Source organism: Grampus griseus (genome assembly GCF_964374135.1).
Source record: "Grampus griseus genome assembly, chromosome: 13".
NCBI classification, from domain to species: domain Eukaryota; kingdom Metazoa; phylum Chordata; class Mammalia; order Artiodactyla; family Delphinidae; genus Grampus; species Grampus griseus.
Window position 1 is genome coordinate 71,926,317 of NC_139007.1, and position 18,704 is coordinate 71,945,020.

At 44.4% G+C, this 18,704-nt stretch overlaps 1 protein-coding gene across 4 annotated transcripts in view; it reads left to right on the forward strand.

The window, feature by feature from the left end:
• The window catches only part of SASH1 (SAM and SH3 domain containing 1), a gene marked incomplete at its 5' end in the record, with an annotated part of 187,854 nt that overhangs the window by 160,512 nt on the left and 8,638 nt on the right, over nucleotides 1–18,704 (forward strand). For all 4 annotated transcript variants that reach the window (XM_082668750.1, XM_082668753.1, XM_082668751.1 and 1 more), the window contains 7 exons: nucleotides 2,517–2,591; nucleotides 4,553–4,696; nucleotides 7,958–8,093; nucleotides 9,719–9,888; nucleotides 10,665–10,874; nucleotides 11,573–11,723; nucleotides 15,643–15,756. In XM_082668750.1, the coding sequence (XP_082524876.1) occupies nucleotides 2,517–2,591; nucleotides 4,553–4,696; nucleotides 7,958–8,093; nucleotides 9,719–9,888; nucleotides 10,665–10,874; nucleotides 11,573–11,723; nucleotides 15,643–15,756 (1,000 nt within the window). The remainder of the gene's footprint in view (nucleotides 1–2,516; nucleotides 2,592–4,552; nucleotides 4,697–7,957; nucleotides 8,094–9,718; nucleotides 9,889–10,664; nucleotides 10,875–11,572; nucleotides 11,724–15,642; nucleotides 15,757–18,704) is intronic.

Below are 18,704 nucleotides of genomic sequence, written 5' to 3' on the forward strand. Positions count from 1 at the left end.
AGGAGATGTTTGAACTTGAAAAACCTCATTTAAGCGTTATTCGTGTAGACCACCAAAGATTGGTTTACATTCTTTTACTATTCTCTCTTGTTGTCTCTGTTGAAAGAGTGCTGCTTCAAGAACTACCTGACATTACGGAAAAAGTTGGAGATTAGTTCAGGTGGTGCTGACGGTTATATTTTGTTCATCCTCCATTGATAAAGAAGAATCAGTTCCAAATATCTTAGCATGTCACTGGGAGAGGTTTTAGTTGGTAGTTAAGAAAACCAGTCCACTCTTTCCTCTAAACTTCTTATTTTAGGAGACGATGCAGGCAGCAGTCATATGAAGACATAAATGAGCTTCTAATTTATTGCAGTTGTAGTTTCCACATAAATTCTTTGTCAGTTATTTCATATGCATCAGAAATAACATGCTGGGCTCCAGTGCTGCAGTCGGTGTTGGAATTCAAAGCAGGGAAGTACAAAAGCCGTAAAACAATGAGGCATCTGGACGCCATACTGTGTCTGTGGAGCCCTGAGTCACAGGAGAGGAACTAGAATAAAATGACTGCCTTTGCAAAAATGAGAAAATTTATTTGGCACTATAAGCTGCAAAGGGAAAGTTAAAGTTAAAAATTAGCCTTGAGAGATGGTCCTAACATTGCTTGCAGGTTAGGGGATTTGGTGAGTGTTTTTGTTTGCAGAGGTCTTTCTCTTTTTATAGAGTAGATATAGGTCCAGTTAAGTTGACTGTAAGGGAAGTCAGATTGTCCATTGATATTTTTATATAAAATGAGAATGATGTCCATTGAAGGTTATGTCTGTGGTTGATTATTTAAAACAGCAGCAACAGCGTTGCTGAAGGAGAAGACCAGCTGTGTGATATCCTGAATGTCGGTTATCCTGAAATATAACACTTCTGTATCTCCTGGCCTTTCCTTCTGCTACACCTGCTCTCTTTCACTTCTTGGCCCATTCCTGGGATTGCTCTGGTTTTACATTTGAAGCTCCCAGAATTATAAGGCCCAGAACTAAGCTCCAGTTCTTCATTTCCATATTTAGAATGTTGACTAAGCCTAAACTTCAATATAACAATTGTCAGGACAAGCTACCAAATTCTCAGTGTGGCCCTAATGAAAAGTAATGGGGGAAACCAACATTCCTAGAGTGTCTGCTTTGTGCCAGGCAGTGTGCTAGAAGTCTCAAATGTAGGCTATAGATAGTATGTTACTAATGAAGAAACCAAAGCTCAGAGAGTTCAGTACTCTACCTGTGGTCACACAGCAAGTTAAGTGGTAGAACCAGGATTTGGGTCCCTGTCTGTGTGATTCCAAAAACCTAGGCACTTTCCTTCCTGGATGTTTCTACTTTCTCAGTTCAATTAATATGTATCTAAGGTGTATTTATTTTAAAAAAGCAATGTTTATAGTATATGTTGTGCTTTTCTGTTCATTTCTTCCATTTAATAGCTGTTAACTAGAGTTCTCTGAGAAACGGGTAATACAAATATTGGCACCCAAATCTGTGATTCACATTTTAGTACCAATTGCTTAAGAAGATAATCGGTGATAACAAAAATTAATGTGCTTTGAATTTCTCCTTTTTCTTAAAGATTTGGGGGTTGGCGGGGAGAGGTGGTGCTTGAGTAGCTTTTGCTAGAAAAACAGCAGAGAATTCAAACCAAGTTCTGGAAATATAAAAGCACTGAAACATAAGCAGTCCATAAAGTTTGAAACGAACCGAAAGGACAGTGAAGTTTTCATTCTATCAGTGTTTTTCCTATTGAAATTAAAGTAGTGTGGTCAGAGACAGTCACGGAATCAATCTTTTTCTTTCTGGGCAAATGTGGTGTCTTTATTTCATACACTCTGAGGAAAGGGTCATAAGTAATTAAGTTGGGCAGTTAGATGGGAGAGTTATCAGCATTTTTGGCTAGGTCAGGGAAGCAATGAGTGAGTAATCCTCTTGGCCTGATTGGACTCTACTATAAACATAACCTTTTTCCCTCCATCTCAGCGATTTAAAACTAAACAAAACAAGAGTCCCTCAGAAAAGCCTGCTGTCAGTGGCAGGGCTATAGGACTTCACATCTGGGTTTCCAAGACCACTCTGAGCACATGGGTTCCCTAATACATGTTCCCTCATTATCACTACTGTATGCAGCCGATATTAAGGGGTCTGGAAGGGAAATTTTGTTGCTAAGAGACAAGGAATCTTAGAGCACTTAACACATGTATGGTTTTTTGGTTGGTGTATTTTTTTTTTTTTTTTACCAGTTGGTTTTTGCCTGTGAAGGGGATTCTGAACCTCTGGTGTAGGCACAGTTCCAGTGGCCTGTGGAAGGGCAGAATGAGTGGCGTCTCCTTATAACATGAATCATGTATTTTTTTTCTTCATCATTTCTTGTCTCTTACTCATCCTGTAACACGTCTGTGGTTCAGTGACATCCTACAAAGGGGACGTGTGTTGGGTTGGCACTACTGGATGGTCTTAGCATAACTGGATTGTTAGTGCTCTGCCCTCTCCTTTCCACAGAGAACCTGCAGTTTTGGAGGATTTGACTTGACAAATCGTTCTCTGCACATTGGCAGTAATAATTCTGACCCATTGGTGAGTATACATCAGAGGGGAAGCAAAAGATTTGGATTCAAGTGATGTGGTTGACACAGTTTCACATTGAGTATCTTTGAGAATCGGTACTGGGTGACCTTTTCCTCGGGATCCTAAATCGCATTTGGAGAGAAGCTCTATTTCCCCATCTTAAAGACTCTTCACAGTCCCACATGGACTGAATGATGACCACCTGTGGCCTCCATCTCTCTCTTTGCAGAAGCATCATTTCTTTAATACCCTGGTTTCCAGGTTTCTTCAAGTCACACATCCAGATGAGTTTAGAAGGTCTCAGTCATTGGTGCACGTGTGCTTTTTGCTCATACTAGTTGCAAGTGCACGTGACTGTGACACGTAGGTAGGGCCACAGCGTGGAGCCCTGTGACTTGGGTTCCAAGAGTACGTGGCAGCATTTCTGAAAACCAGGCTTGTCATAGGCCAAGTGCATAGCCCTACACCAAGCGTAGGTCTTTCTGATCTGGGGTATCCCGAAATGAACCCAGTCCCCTTTGGGGCCAAAGCAAGCCAGACTCCTCAGGGCCAAGGTGACCGCCTGCCCAGACCTGCCACTGGATCACAGTCCGGGGACAGGCCACGTTTACAGTGTACAGGTTCTCCCTAAGGTTTACTTTCTGAGGTCCCAGAGCTGTAGGTGAGTTTTCCATACAGTTTTGTTTTCCCCTTGTGCAGCTGGTCACGCAACTGTGAAATGAGGATTCTGTGCTGTATAGTTGTTACGGCCATGTGTTAGCGAAAGCACCCATCTATGCTTTTTTGAAGTGTTTGAGAATTTCCTGGAAGAATAAAACTATTTTATTTGGATATCAAATTTTATTGATTTATAAACCAATAATTTTATGTGGTCAGTCTTTTAAAAAGTATGATTTTTTTCCCCTCAGGGGAATGCTTTGTTTTGTTTTTTAATGCAAAATAGAATGAAAGGAGACCACAATCTAACTTGTTCAGAAAAGAAAATTTACACAGTCTTAGGAGTTGGCCACACGAAGTGCTACAATGATATAAATCTGATCGGATGCTGGACTTTTTTTTTTTTTTTTGGCTGCGTTGGGTCTTCATTGCTGCTCATGGGCTTTCTCTAGTTGCGGAGAGCGGGGCTACTCTTCATTGCAGTGGGTGGGCTTCTCATTGTAGTGCCTTCTCTTGTTGCGGAGCATGGGCTCTAGGCGCACAGGCTTCAGGAGCTGCAGCACACGGGCTCCATAGTTGTGGCACACGGGCCCTAGAGCGCGTGCAGGCTTCAGTAGTTGTGGTGCATGGACTCAATAGTTATGGCTTGCGGGCTCTAGGGTGCATGGGCTTCAGTAGTTGTGGCATGCAGGCTCAGTAGTTGTGGCTCATGGGCTCCAGAGCGCAGGCTCAGTAGTTATGGCTCATGAGCTTAGTTGCTCCCCAGCATGTGGGATCTTCCCAGACCAGGGATCGAACCTGTGTCCCCTGCGTTGGCAGGTGGATTCTTAACCTCTGCACCATCAGGGAAGTTCCCAGATGCTGGACTTCTAATCACTGAGATCTGCCATTTTGTTCTTACCACTTTCTTGGGTGATTCAGTAGTAGTACCCTTTACTTCTTCCCCACTGCTGGGATTAAGTGAACATTGGTTCCTCTAAATCATTCTTTATTGATAAGATACAGTCCCCTTGGGTATTTAAAATGGTGGGAAAACATGTACCAGGAGAAGAATATACTAAGTTTAAATAAAACAAAGTGACTCACATCCCACTTTAAGCAAACAAATAAGCAAAAGTCACTTAGTCAATAGCTTTTAATTTTTAATCAAAAAGATAAATAACATAGCACTGAGTTAACGTAAGAAAAATGTGGAGATCCTGGAGCATGCCAATGTTTTGCTGAGAGGTAGGACATTCATGGTTTGAATAATAAAACCTGTTTGTGGGCTTCATTTTCTGTGATTAAGATACTTATAACATTTTATTTTGCAGGGTAAAGAAGGAGATTTTGTGTATAAAGAAGTAATCAAATCACCTACCGCCTCTCGAATCTCTCTTGGAAAAAAGGTGAAATCAGTGAAAGAGACAATGAGGAAGAGAATGTCTAAAAAATACAGCAGCTCTGTCTCTGAGCAGGTATGTGACAGCTGAGCGAAAAGCCCCCTTGGTTCTTCCCAACAACAAGAAAAGCTGAGGATTGTTGGTCTGAGATTTTAAATGGTGCTAAATATATTCACAGGCATTAACCAGGCTCCAGGACCATGCTTGGTTTATGTAGACAAACATTGGATTCAGCAAATATTTGTTAAGCGCTTAGGGTCGCCCGAGCACCAGGTTTGGTGCTGGGAATACAAAGCAGGCCCTGACTTCTATGTACAGATGAGAGAAAAAGACAGACATGTAAAGAAATGATTATTCGTTAATGCAATAAGCACTAAAAATTAGAACACAAAGGAAGGATTTTATTTTCTAAAATATTCCTTGCTCCACAATGGCCATCACCAGAATCAAACCTTAAAAAGACAGTCAAGTTTTCTTAGCCGACTTTTCAAATAAATGTAGCATAAGTTGTTCTTAGGAGCGTGTAGCAAGTCTGAGAAGTAAAGTCAGAAAGTGCTTCCTGGCTGCAAGACTTACACAGTAATCGTGTTTCTGCAGGGGTGTGTTCACTAACCATCCCTATCTGCAGACTTTAAGACATCACAGAATTGACACCACTCCCTTCCCCAATTCTATAAGTTCATCTCTAGGAACATAACCTTCTTTTTATGGGTCTTCTTTTTATGGGTGGAGGGAATAAAGACACTTGGAAGGCTGGGCCTGAGATAATTTTGACCATTCGATTTTCAAAACGCTCTCCTCTGGCACCTTAATAGTATGGATTCTGTAGTCTGTTGAAGTCTCCGTTTGTGAACTGTTTGTCTACTTAAGAAATATGTAGGTAATGCTGCTTTATCTACCAAATAGAACAGCAGGGAAAGCAGGCATTTTTGCTCAGCTGCTGCCCTCTGGTGGACATGGTGAGCTAAAAACCAAGCATCCCCCTGTTTGAACCAGCTAGCCAGCCTCCCGCGCTGTGCTTCAAAAAAACCTGCACATCTTCAGCTTATTACAGTGGTTCTCGTGGGGTATTGGGGGTGTGTTGGGGGGTGTTGATTTTGCTCCCTCACCAACCCCAGGGGCATTGGCTAGGGGCATTTTTAATAGTGGCAGTGGGTTAGAGGGGGGTGGTGTTGGGTGCTACTGGCATCTAGAGGATAGAGGTCAGGGATGCATCTTACGATGTGCAGGACAGTCCATGGAAACAAAGAATTAACCATGCAAAACGATGAGAGTGCTCAGATTGAGAAACTGGCCGGTCAGACCTGCAGGGGAAGTCTGGCTGCCTCCAGTATCTCTTCTCCACGAACATTTTCCTTAATCTTTTCGTCTCTTGTCCCTATGGGTATGGGAGTGATGGTGATTCTATATTTCTGCCCAGCCATGAAGCGAGCTGTGCACGCTCGAGTGAGACAGACTTTATGCCAGTGAAAGCAGTGCCGCGAGTTAAAGCGCTTTATTTAGTTGGCTTTTCCCCCAAATTGAAACATCGACTGAAAGCTCTTATACACTTACATTCCTAGGGGTCTCCTGCTTCGTGGGTCATGAGCATAGAACTTTCATGTCATTTTGAGCATTTTTCTATAATTTTACTACTATATTGATGTCTTGTAGTTTTAGTTCTGTTTTTTTTTAAAGCGGTCATTTCACATAATCAAAAAAAGAAGGAATCATTATAATGCTTTTTAGAGAGAGGAAATTAACATTGTAAGGCTTTAAAAAAAAAACTTTTGAGCAAAGACACCGACTGTTTTAGTAAGGATTTTTATCTGCTCTGTTCCTGCTCTATGCCCAGCCTCTGAAATAGTACCTCTTCTTGTAATCAATAAATATGTGATGAATAAATTAATAATTTTTAAAAAGCACTTGTGAACATACAGTATCAGAGGTGTGTATTTGGTATTGCTGTTTTTCAGACGGGGAGGTTTTTTCCAGAAGCATTTTAAAAAGATTTTAATTGGAAAGGTGGCTTATTTTATGATTCAGAAAAGAGGAATGAAAACCTCAGGAATTCATCCTTTGCAGCTTCAGTAACCTCCTAACGATGCACCCTCTGTTTGTAGTTGTTGCAGTTTGCTCGCTTTCCTTAAATGTAAAGCAGAAGTGTGTTTTGGATCAGAAGCTGCCCTTTCTATTGTCCTTAAATGTTTGCAGGGCCCCGCAGATCTCATCAAAGCCCTTCTGATGATTCGGCATTATGCAAATAACAGGTTGCCATTAGGTGGTTTTGTGTTCACGTGCCTGTGTAATAATATGCCAGAAAGTGTTCTCTTTGGGCCAGTAAACCGTTCTGACTGCAGACGTTTTAAAGTGTGATACTGTCTTGTCTATTAGCACCTCAAATCAAATGAGCATGCTATAGTTACGTGTGCAGATGGGGGGCTGTCCACCCCAAAAGTGAGAAGTACTGCTGAGTCACTGCTGTCAGCATCTGATCTAAAAGGGACTTCCCAGCTGTTTATTAACAACAGAAGAAGAAATGAAAGAAGCTAAAATCGTAGGGTGACTTAAGGAAATTGTATTATAGACAGAAAAATGGTATGTTTGCTGTACAGCTGACCCTTGAACAACACAGGTTTTGAACTGCATAGGTCCACTCATAGGTGGATTTTTTCAATAGTAAACGCTACAGTACTACACGATCTGTGGTTGTCTGAATCCACAGATGCAGAGCCGCAGATAAGGAGGGCCAACTGCAAAGCTGGTAGGCACCCCAACCCCTGTGTTGTTCAAGGGTCAACTGTATATCTGGGTCCTAAGTTGGTATTTTATTAGCCAATTTTAGTAATTTGTGTAAACAGAAATATAAGAATCTGTGCTTTGTGTGCGTGTGTGGGGTGTGTGTGTGTGTGTGTGTGTGTGTGTGTGTGTGTGTGTGTAAATGTTTCCCTTCAAATAGATTAAATATTCTATGATGATACTTCCGGATACTACATTACTAGTGGGTTGTATCTGATCTACATTTGAAGTCCAGCGTTATTACTGAACGAGGGAGTATACTAAGAGTCTCTAAGCCTTTAACAAAATGTTTTGTCTACAAGGTAGATAGATTCTTTTCAAAACTATCTATTTGAGTATGAAAAATACTTTTTGAGTGTTTAATTAATAGTTACATGAACCACAACTTTAAAATGAAGCAATGATTTAGATGAAAAAGGAAGGTACATTTTGGGTAAAGAATCAGACTTGGGTTATAAAGATGGATTTGACTGATGTCGTTGAGGGCTAAACTGCTGTGAATTACAAAAGGACGCCCATCCACTCTGGTGAAACATAATTTTGTCAAAACCATTTCAGGATTCAGGCCTTGATGGAATGCCGGGCTCGCCTCCGTCCTCTCAGCCTGACAGCGAACACATGGACAAGCCCAAGCTCAAAGCCGGAGGTTCTGTGGAGAGTCTGCGGAGTTCTCTGAGCGGTCAAAGCTCAATGAGTAGGTCTAGTTTGCAAACGTAGATGATTTCCTTGGAGTCAAAATCAGACTTTTACTGAGTGTCAGGTTCAGGCAGTTTAAAGATAAATTAGACCAAGTTCTTACCCTTAAGGTGCTGTTACAGAGACAGACCTGCAAAATAGCTGGCCCTAGAGTCCTACTTGTTTAGTAGTTGATGTCTAGCAGTGCCACAAAATTGAGAGTAATGATTTTGGTTGGAGGAGAGAGGGGAAGCACGCCAGCAGAAGATCTGGAGACTCGGGGGGAGTAGGTCAAGGGGAAGGGCTCATGAAGATGTGCAGCAAACTGAGAGGAGAGGACTAGGGCCCTGCTGCACACACGTTGCTCTCCTGACCTCTGGGCACATCCTCCAGCTACAGTAGTAATTAGCGATCCTCTGACCACTTTTCTGTCTTACAGATTTCGGTAAAAATCTCTCACCTGTGCATTGCCCCCTGCCATTTTCCTTGTCATAGTGAATCCAATTCCTTTGTTAGCATTTTAGTGGGGATTTAATAAAAGAGAAGACAGATGCTTCTCTTCATTCTCCAATCCTTAATCAGAAACATTTTATGCAGAATTCAACACAATAATGTAATGTTATTTTTCCCTGATGCATTTCGGGTAGTGGGGAGTGCCAATAATGCTCTTCTGCCTTGACAAAGAAAGCTAATGTCTTCCTAACTTTCATGAATACAAAATGTCGATTAAAACATTATTATCAGGGCAATAAAATAATCAACTAAGAAACGGGGAAGAAAATAATAAGAGGAGAAGAGAATGACAGATGTCCCTTAAACAAATGCTGTGCAGCCACTCCCAGTCCAATGGTGGTGCCTGCCGAATGCTGTGGGGAAGAGACCAAGTTTAAACTCACTACTTTAAAAGCATTTGGCCTTGAGCAAGTTACGTTTCCTCATCTGTAAAATGGGGTAAAAATAGTATGCCTGACAAATGAGAGGTTATGAATGTTAAGGGTGGTGTCCTCTATCCGGGAGCCTCGGTGTCACCTGGATTCCCTGGTCATAAAGATAACCTGATGAAGGCCCCTGTCTGATTGGGGCTTGATTAGGGAGAACAGTCAGAAAACTCAGATCCTCCCCTGGACTCTGCTCTGGTCCTGACATTTGGCTGTGTCTCGTGACTCCCTCCTCTGGCTCTTACCTTCCTAGCCTGTGATGCCTTCAGTGCCTTCTTTTTTTTTTAAACAAATTTATTTATTTATTTATTTTTGGCTATGTTGGGTTTTCGTTGCTGCACGCGGGCTTTCTCTAGTTGCGGCGAGCGGGGGCTACTCTTCGTCGCGGTGCACGGGCTTCTCATTGCGGTGGCTTCTCTTGTTGCGGAGCACGGGCTCTAGGCACTCGGGCTTCAGTAGTTGTGGCACACGGGCACAGTAGTTAGGGCTCGCGGACTCTAAAACACGGGCTCAGTAGTTGTGGCGCACGGGCTTAGTTGCTCCACAGCATGTGGCATCTTCCCAGACCAGGGCTCGAACCCGTGTCCCTTGCATTGGCAGGCGGATTCTTAACCACTGCGCCACCAGGGAAGCCCCCTTCAGTGCCTTCAGCTTTGCTGTGCAGGAAATCTGTATTGACCCGTGTTCTGCCTGTTTTCCTGTACAGGTGGTCAAACAGTGAGCACCACCGATTCCTCGACCAGCAACAGGGAGAGTGTTAAGTCGGAAGACGGTGATGACGAGGAGCCCCCGTACCGGGGCCCATTCTGTGGGCGCGCCAGGGTGCACACCGACTTCACGCCCAGCCCCTATGACACAGACTCACTGAAGCTCAAGGTGTGTGTCTGCCTGGCCTTGGAGCAGTAACATGGGGTGCCTTGTTGCCTTAGGAGATGTTCTCTTCTCCTTGCTGTTAAATGCTGGGCTGTTGTGGTGCAGACTGGCCAGTGTCTCTGCTACCTTGATAAGCCGGTCTCGACCTCTGTAGTGGAAAATGAAACAGAGAACCAGCCGGCATTTGGGGATGGAGGAGGGTCTCGTGTTAATCCTCTTTTGTCACCACCTCATCCCTCTGGCCCTGTCCTCTGACCTCAGCTTCCCTCCAGAATTCCTGTTGCCCTCCACCCTCCAGTCTCTGTGCTTTCACCAACTGAAGAGATGTAACTGGCTTCTCTCTGTCATCAGTGACATTCATATGGGACAGATGGGGTTCCACGAAATGTATGAAGCGATTACAGGACAGCGGTTGCCACTGACATCTGATTGGTGGGAATTCTTTTTCTAAGAAGTAGGTGCTCTCTGGGTAAGGGCAGGGCGTTTAGAGAGCCAGGTGCCCACCCAGCCCTGAGCCCTGGTGGACGGACACCTTGGGCCACTGTCCTGCGGTGCAGGAGGCCAGAGGGGATGGGCCCTTGGGCCTCCATGAGATCTGGCACGGTCAGGAGTGCCCTGTCCGGTATCTGCCGGACTCCCAATCGTAGCGGGTGACTCGTGGAGCCCTGATTCTGGTCTTCCTAGTGTCTTCACATGCGTGTGATTCACACTTCTGATTGACAGATGGTTCATGCTTGGAAGTGTACCTAACGGAAAGATCTTTGTTCCCTGGGCCACAGAAAGGAGACATCATTGACATAATCAGCAAACCCCCCATGGGCACCTGGATGGGCCTGCTGAACAACAAGGTGGGCACATTCAAATTCATCTATGTGGACGTGCTCAACGAGGAAGAGGAGAAGCCCAAGCGCCCCACCAGGAGGAGGAGGAAAGGAAGACCCCCCCAGCCCAAGTCGGTGGAGGATCTCCTGGATCGCATCAACCTCAAAGTTAGTTCCGTCCTGTCCTGGCCCCGCATCTGCTATGACGAGTACCCATTATCCTACAGAAATAGTTACCAGCACCATGACTCTGCCCTTGACCTCCGCTGGGGGTGATAGCATAAATCCAGGTCGCAATGAGCTCCTAGTCCAAAGAGCTGTGAGCTTCAAGCCACTACCAGGAAGGGCTGTAAGCACAAACTCCTGGCGCCCTGGTTGGCTTCTCAGAGGCCGTAAGGATTCTCCCCTCCACCCTCTCTCCCGCCATTACTCCCGGCATCTAGCGGGGGTGGGGGGGGGTCTACGTGGTAGATTCTGTTTCCTCCTTGCAAAACTGTCTTGCTACTGAGGAGGTCACAGGTCTCTGTGAGCTGGATTTCAGCAGCTCTAAATGAAAGAAGAATCTCCTCCGCTGCACACTGGGTGGCATTACAGGCTTCAGCTCACAGCAAGGGCACAATTAAAATGCAAGCCAGTGGAGTCATCTCAGCCTGCAGTGTAAATCTTCTTAACCCCTGATGGATGAAGTGCCCCGCCTGCCCCACTGTAGGACTGGGAGGTACAGACTGTGCTACAAAGGATACTTACTAACTTTTGAATTAGCATAAAAATGACTATAGAAAAAGAGTTTAGGGGTTTGAGGCCGGTCATCGGTCGTGGATCACATGGCTGGGCTGCTGACTCACTTCTGTCTTGTTTCCCTCCAGGAGCACATGCCCACTTTCCTGTTCAATGGATATGAAGACTTGGACACCTTTAAGCTCCTGGAGGAGGAAGATTTGGACGAGTTAAATATCCGGGACCCAGAGCACAGAGCTGTTCTCTTGACAGCCGTGGAGCTGTTACAGGAATATGACAGTAAGTCCTTCCCAGCACAGACGTGTTCACTGTTAGATCCGCCACATTCTCAGGTCACCAGCAGGCGTCCCATAAGCTGCGAGCATATGCTTGGGTCCTTGGAGTCACTCATTCGATCCTACTCTTTCCAAAGCCAAGGTCAATTTTGTATTCTGTCAAATAGCACAAAGACATAGATTCCCAAAGCAGACCTTCCTGCCAATGCAGGAGCAGAAGAAAACCTTACTAGCCTATACTTTCCTGACATGTTTCTAGGTAATCGTTGAGGAAAACGCTCCTCTGAGGGACTGAGAATTGAATTGCAGTATTTTTAAGACACACAGTTCATGCCACCTTGGGGGCTGGTGGGATGGGCAGCCTTCAGGAGGTCATTAGGATACCTGGGCACAAGAGTAACTGACAAACTGGGAGTATCTTGCCCCACCAAGGGTTACTTACTTCTCAAAGCACATGAGGAGTTGTTTTCTGAATGAATAGGTTAATTAATGAATGAATGAAATCCATCAGCTTGCGTTAAAGAAGCAGGAAATAATCTCAAGTGAATATGTATGGCAGAGAATTCCATGCTGCGATTTCTCAGCTAAAATGATAGCTCATTTTTACAACCCATGAAGAGAATTTAGCGAGCTCACAGCTTTCCTGTAGTTATTTGAATATACTGTGTCCTTTGCTCCATTAACCCGGTCTTATCTTGCTCTTTATTCTTCAATCTGACATCAGAAATATTCCTGAAATTATTCATTACAAAGTGGGGAGTATCCTTGCCAGTTACTGAATTCAAACGCATTTTCTTTCAAATGCTCTGCTTCAGGGATATCAGTAGCTAATAGCATTTCCATTGCTAAAAGACACACCAAAATCATGGTGAATGGTGGGAAAAAAAACTGTACATTACTGAATGTATCAGGCCCAAGAGACATGGAAGCAAGTGTCTCAGTGCAGTTCAATTCACTTCTGCTTAATAAGTCCTCCCTCTAAATTAACTGATGACACACCATCAAATAGATGCCTAAACCCTAGATAAACACAGTGCCTTCAGGGATAGATTTGGAGGGAATTGTGTTTCAGAGTTAATATCACTTTATAACCTGGTCTCTTTAGTATTGGAGTTCCCCAGGAGACACCTTGGGGATCTGTGGCCAGGTTGTGTCAGAGCCTGGCCCAGTGCCTGGAATGGCCGACCAGCTATATGAATATCAATTAACGTTCAATCATCTAGTCTCCTGGACCACATCTGCTCGGTAAGATAGCTCATTTGCTCTTCCTCAGCCACTGAGAACAGCTGGTTTATAAACTCCATCCGTTGTGTTTCCTTTAGCATTTAGACACAGGAGGAGCAAAGCTAAATTCTGAGCATAAGGTGCAGGGTCTGTCTCTGTCATGCCGCAAGGGCTAAGACTCCTTGTCCCTCCTGGGATCATGTCCTGAGGTGTGCACTTGGGCATATTTTATAGGAGGGAATCTTTGCCCCTCATCATGCTCACTCACAAGTCTAAGGAAGGCTCTTTGCCTCTTCATAAATCCTGTTTTGAATCTGTGCTGTGCCACTGTATAGAACATCCCGCATACATAAATTGGTACTTCTTTTTAGTGGTTCTAAAACAAAGGCTTCAAGGGCTCAGGGGTGCCAGTGAGCACCAAGTGCCTGGATGCAGGATTATCCTAGGATTAGAAGGTGCTACATTCGGCGCTTTTAAATTCATTGTGTTTAAGAAGTACTCTAAGTAACTGATACCTTAGAGGAACACAATACATTTCTGTGAGACTAGACAGATCCAGAGACCTGCTGAGACCTGAGAGATCTTGCACATCTTCCAGCTCAGCCCCCACAAGAGCAAGAGGCACATCTGCATCATGGCTTGGCACTCAGATGGGTCCAGCTTCTCTCGTTGCATCTGTGCGCGGGGAATGCCAGCCTTCCTGCGGGGTTCCATTTGGAAAAGACTCTCATTGTCCCGGGGCAGTTCCTTCTACTGATCCCAGACCCACTCTCCTAGGTCTGCCAGATGAAAGCTCTCGTTTAACAAAATCATTTTCATAAGAATAAGAATTTTAATCAGGAATTATTTCAAATATGCAGGAAAGTACAGAGAAAAATAAAACAAATCCACATACCATTTTGTCATATTTACTTCAGTGCTTATTTTTTAAAGACATAAGTGCTGCAAGCCCATTGGAAGGCCTGCTATCCAAGAATCCCATTCCTTTCCCTTCTTTTCCAAGGTAACTACACTCCAGAAAATGGCACATATCCTTGCGCATAAGCACCTTTTGATGTTGGGATGTCTCATCAGTGTCTTAGCATATATTCTTCTCCGTGTGTGTGTGTGTGTGTGTGTGTGTGTGTGTGTGTTGAGATGGGGTTGGGGAGACCTTCAGTCCAAATTCAGGTCATGTCCAAATGGAGTTTCAGCCCCACAACCCAGTCCTTCGCTCTTACTTGACTCTGAGAATGTCCGTGATTCCAGCTCCCCTTCTTTCTCGTCCTTGGCGCCTTGGCGTTAATTCTAGTGAGTATGGGGTGCGGGGAGGATGTGGCCTTGAGTGTGCAGTACATCTAAGAGATGCCCCGCCTCTTCATTCTCCCTAATGAAGAAGGACAACCTACTGGGGAAACACTAGCTTTTAGTTTTAGGGAATTTTGCTCAATTTGTTGGGTCCTGCAAGGAGCTGCTGATTGGATCCTTCAGGAAGAAAGTGGCTCTAGCCCCTTGAACAGGCCTCATGATTTTATGGATTGAACTGCGGTTTTCAGGCAATGCAAGGGACCCCTTCACTCCCCATAATAACTTCAGGTATCCTGCTGTGTGGTGAGGCTGGCATCCCGAAAGATGCAGGCACAGTCTGCATTTTCCTGCAGCGGCAGGGACAAGTCTTCTGTTTTATTCCCGTCGGTCGGTCAGCACTTTGGAGTCTGTTTGCCTGCTGCAATACACTGAACTATCTCGCCAAGGACGAACTGCATTGATTCCTCTTCCTGGGCTGTAATTGATAGCTCCAAGCCCTCATTTTATAAGTATCATTTTCCAAAATAACATGCTAGGCTAGAACAAAGGCCATTCCAAATCCACAGACTCCTCCACACAATGAGGACACCACTCTAGAATGTTCCACTTTCGGTGCGGGGGAGGGGAAAGGGTTTTTCTCTTTTGCTTCCAATTAGTTAATTTTTCATTAATCACTTTAAAAATAGCATTTCTTAATTTGGTGCTCTAATTTAAGGGCTTGTTCCGCCATGATTTCTGTTATAAAATGCTTTCCATGTGAGAAATACAAACAGGAAGTGGTCAGTGGACAGTAGGAATGGCAGCCCTCAGCCTTCCCGCAATTTTTTTTTAATGACCCAAGAAAAGGCATCAGATTTCTGGTTTATTGATTTAGAGTGTGTGGGGGCGGGGAGGCGAAGTGAAGAGAAAGAAAAGTAAATTAAAGCCATTCATCGTCAACTACTTATTTTAGGTAGAAAATGTTTTCTTGGTTTCCATTTTTATCGACCAAGCATCTAGTCTGCATAATGATTGAAAGACAGTCTTCCTGTAACTTTGAACCTACATAAGGCCAGGCATGCCCTCTTTATAGAATGTGCAGACTGTGGTTGCTCTCCCCCCACTTTTGACATGATGCTCTGAATTTCTCCTCTCCCTGGTTGGCCTGAGGGTAACTTAAAAGGCATTGATGTATTTCAACTATGTCCTCTGTCTACAAACTTACCTTCCTGTGATACATGATTTGAAAAGAAAAGTGTTCTGATCTCACTCGTTCATTTTTATCTCACTTACTTTAAAATAATTTGTTCTCTTCCAAAGTCCAAGGCTTCAAAATGTATTGTGAGAACCGAGGATAGAACTGGGATGCCGTTGATTTGGAGCCTGCTTTTCAGTCGTCTTACGATCCCATGCTATGTGTTCACCTTCTTTAGGTAACAGCGACCAGTCCGGATCCCAGGAGAAGCTGCTTGTTGACAGCCAGGGCTTGAGTGGATGCTCTCCACGAGACTCGGGATGCTATGAAAGCAGCGAGAACTTGGAAAACGGTACTGTCAGCACGAATGATCGTGAATGCATCTTCATACGCAAGCCTACTGGGCTGTTTCTTGACATCTGTGCTTTGGCTAATGACTGTCTTTCTTCCTCAGCCTGAGCCATTCATTGCTTTTGGGAAAACTGGCAATAGGGAGAGGAGTTTTCCCGGGGTGAATGGTGCTTAATTAAGATCCTTAGGAGGGAGGAACATCTCTCAGGAACCTAGGCAACTGATGACGTTGAGAAATGAGTAGAGAGGTCTTTCATCAGTTACTCTTCCGTCCCACATAGCACATAATTGGAAAGAGTTTAAACTTGTGTGTCAGAGAAAGGGACCCCAAACTTTCCATTGTTCTGCTGCTCTTAGAGGTTTAGGTCCCTCCCCCCATCTGGATCATGCAAAGAGCTGTGGGGCTTTAGAGTGGGGAGACCTGGTGTTTGAACGTGAATAGGGCATAGCTGAAGACTTTGGCCAAATTACATCTCCGACTCCTCCTTACCTCTTTTTTTGTTTTTTAAACAAATTGATTTACTTATTTGTTTTTGGCTGCGTTGGCCCTTCGTTGCTGCGCGCGGGCTTTCTCTGCTTGCTGGTGGGGGCTTCTCTTGTTGCGGAGCACGGGCTCTAGGCACACGGGCTTCAGTAGTTGTGGCACACGGGCCCAGTAGTTGTGGCTCGCAGGCTCTAGAGTGCAGGCTCAGTAGTTGTGGCACACGGGCTCAGTAGCTGTGGCTCGTGGGCTCTAGAGCACAGGCTCAGTAGTTGTGGCGCACGGGCTTAGTTGCTCCGCGGCATGTGGGATCTTCCCGGACCAGGGATCGAACCCGTGTCCCCTGCATTGGCAGGCGGATTCTTAACTACTGTGCCACAAGGGAAGTCCTCCTCCTTACTTCTTAAATGGTAATGTGAGTTGTTGTTTTTTTTATAGATTATTCTAAGACAAGATAATAATATATTAAAAATACCTAGCACTTTGTAAACACTGATTATGAATGAGGCAGTGGGCTAGGTGCGCACGTATGCAATTGCTAATTATCACTCAGATCCTGCAGTGCATATTTTGTAGATGAGGATGCTAAAGAGAGGTTAAATAATAACGGAAGCCCTTGTTCTTTTCCTCTTGGCACCACTCTGACTCATAATAATAGGCTCTCAGTCAATGGTAGACAATATTTTAGACCTGACTTGCCAATGCCATAAGCATTTTCAAGTCCATACTCTTAACTACTTCATGTCATCATACATCAGCCAGGGGTATCGGGGCTTACTTGAACTTCAAGCCAGAAGGGATTTAGTTTGTATGTTATCATAAGTACTTTCACAAACCATGGATTAGATGAAAATAGGTGGACCTATTTTGGGAACAAGGCAAAAGGCAACATGTACCATAAAAGGTCTCTTTGCCTATTTGATTTTGCTTATTTATTCTGAAGAGCAAGAAAATCCCAGTGCTCGGGACCGTCATCTGTGAGTCTCTCATTTCAGTGTGAGGATTTTGAGGAGCCCCGCTGAGAACACGATGCAAAGCCAGGGCAGGAAGGTTTGGTTCCTTCAGTATCATCATCATCCCTCACCTCAAGTTTTCTTCTTAAATAGACAGTAAAGCCTGAGCAGGGGCTGCCCTCGGTGTTCGGACACTGCCCTGGGAAAACAGGCGTGCTCGTTAGTTCAGGGATCGCAGTTGCACGATGACTCCTTCCATAAACAGATAGATTGGGATTGACATGTATACAGTAATATGTATACAGTGGATAACTAATAAGAACCTGCTGTATAAAAAAGAAATAAAATTCTAAAATTCAAAAAAAACCCCACAAAAAACAGATAGATCCTGGCAGCAGTATTATCATTACAGTATGAAAATATCTATATTCATATTAAAATAATGTGAAAAGTCTATTCAAACATTTCTTCATTTTTATGAAAGCTAGATCTCTGAATGAAGGGTATATAATTAAATCTTAAAGAGCACATTTTTGTTTTTAAAAAAATCTCAAAACTTCAGACCAGCTAGACAGAAAGAATATAATTACCCACATCCAATATGGTACTTCCCTTGTCCCCGCAGACAGCATGACTGGGGGCTCAGAGTTATGACCCCCAAACTTCACATCACTGGGCCAGCCCTCCTCATGGTCTAGTTTTTGGAAGTTATTGGACAATGTGTATTTTTGGCTCCCATACCCACGACACATGTGGACTCGGTTTGAATCAGTGGTTTACTTTACTTTACTTAACATCTATGTGCACAGAGAAGACATTTACTAAACGGGCTTTGGAACGACAGGATCAACCATACCTTTCACTTTGAAAAGGAGCATAAACATATACACTGAAGATATGAAATTGCCAGAAGTCCACAATTCAAACCAGCCGAAAGCACTTGAAAAGCAAGACGTTTTCAAAATAGATTCGACATTTCTGCCCCCACACACCCATCTTTTCTGCTTTGTCCACGTAACAGTTAAGGACATGGTACCTCCCCACCTTTGTTTTCTCAAACATTAAATCAAGCTGCACGATTTTGATCTAGTTTTACTAGGAGAGTATTTTCACCGAGTGGAGAAATAAACGCAAGGTTTACAGAAGCAGTCCCTCTTATGCAGTCCGTAACTTCTGGTTCAGAAGCTCATGCTGCCTAAGGCCCTGGTTTTTAACTGTGGTCTGCGGGGTCCCGAGGATGGGGGCCTTGGTGGCGGTGTGTGGACCTGGGCCTTGAGAAACCTCCACACTTCAACTTTGATCTGTTTTGTAAATGAAGCTTCATTAAAAAGGATCCTCCTGGGCTTCCCTGGTGGCGCAGTGGTTGAGAGTCCGCCTGCCGATGCAGGGGACGCGGGTTCGTGCCCCGGTCCGGGAAGATCCCACTTGCCGCGGAGCGGCTGGGCCTGTGAGCCATGGCCGCTGAGCCTGCATGTCCGGAGCCTGTGCTCCGCAACAGGAGAGGCCACAACAGTG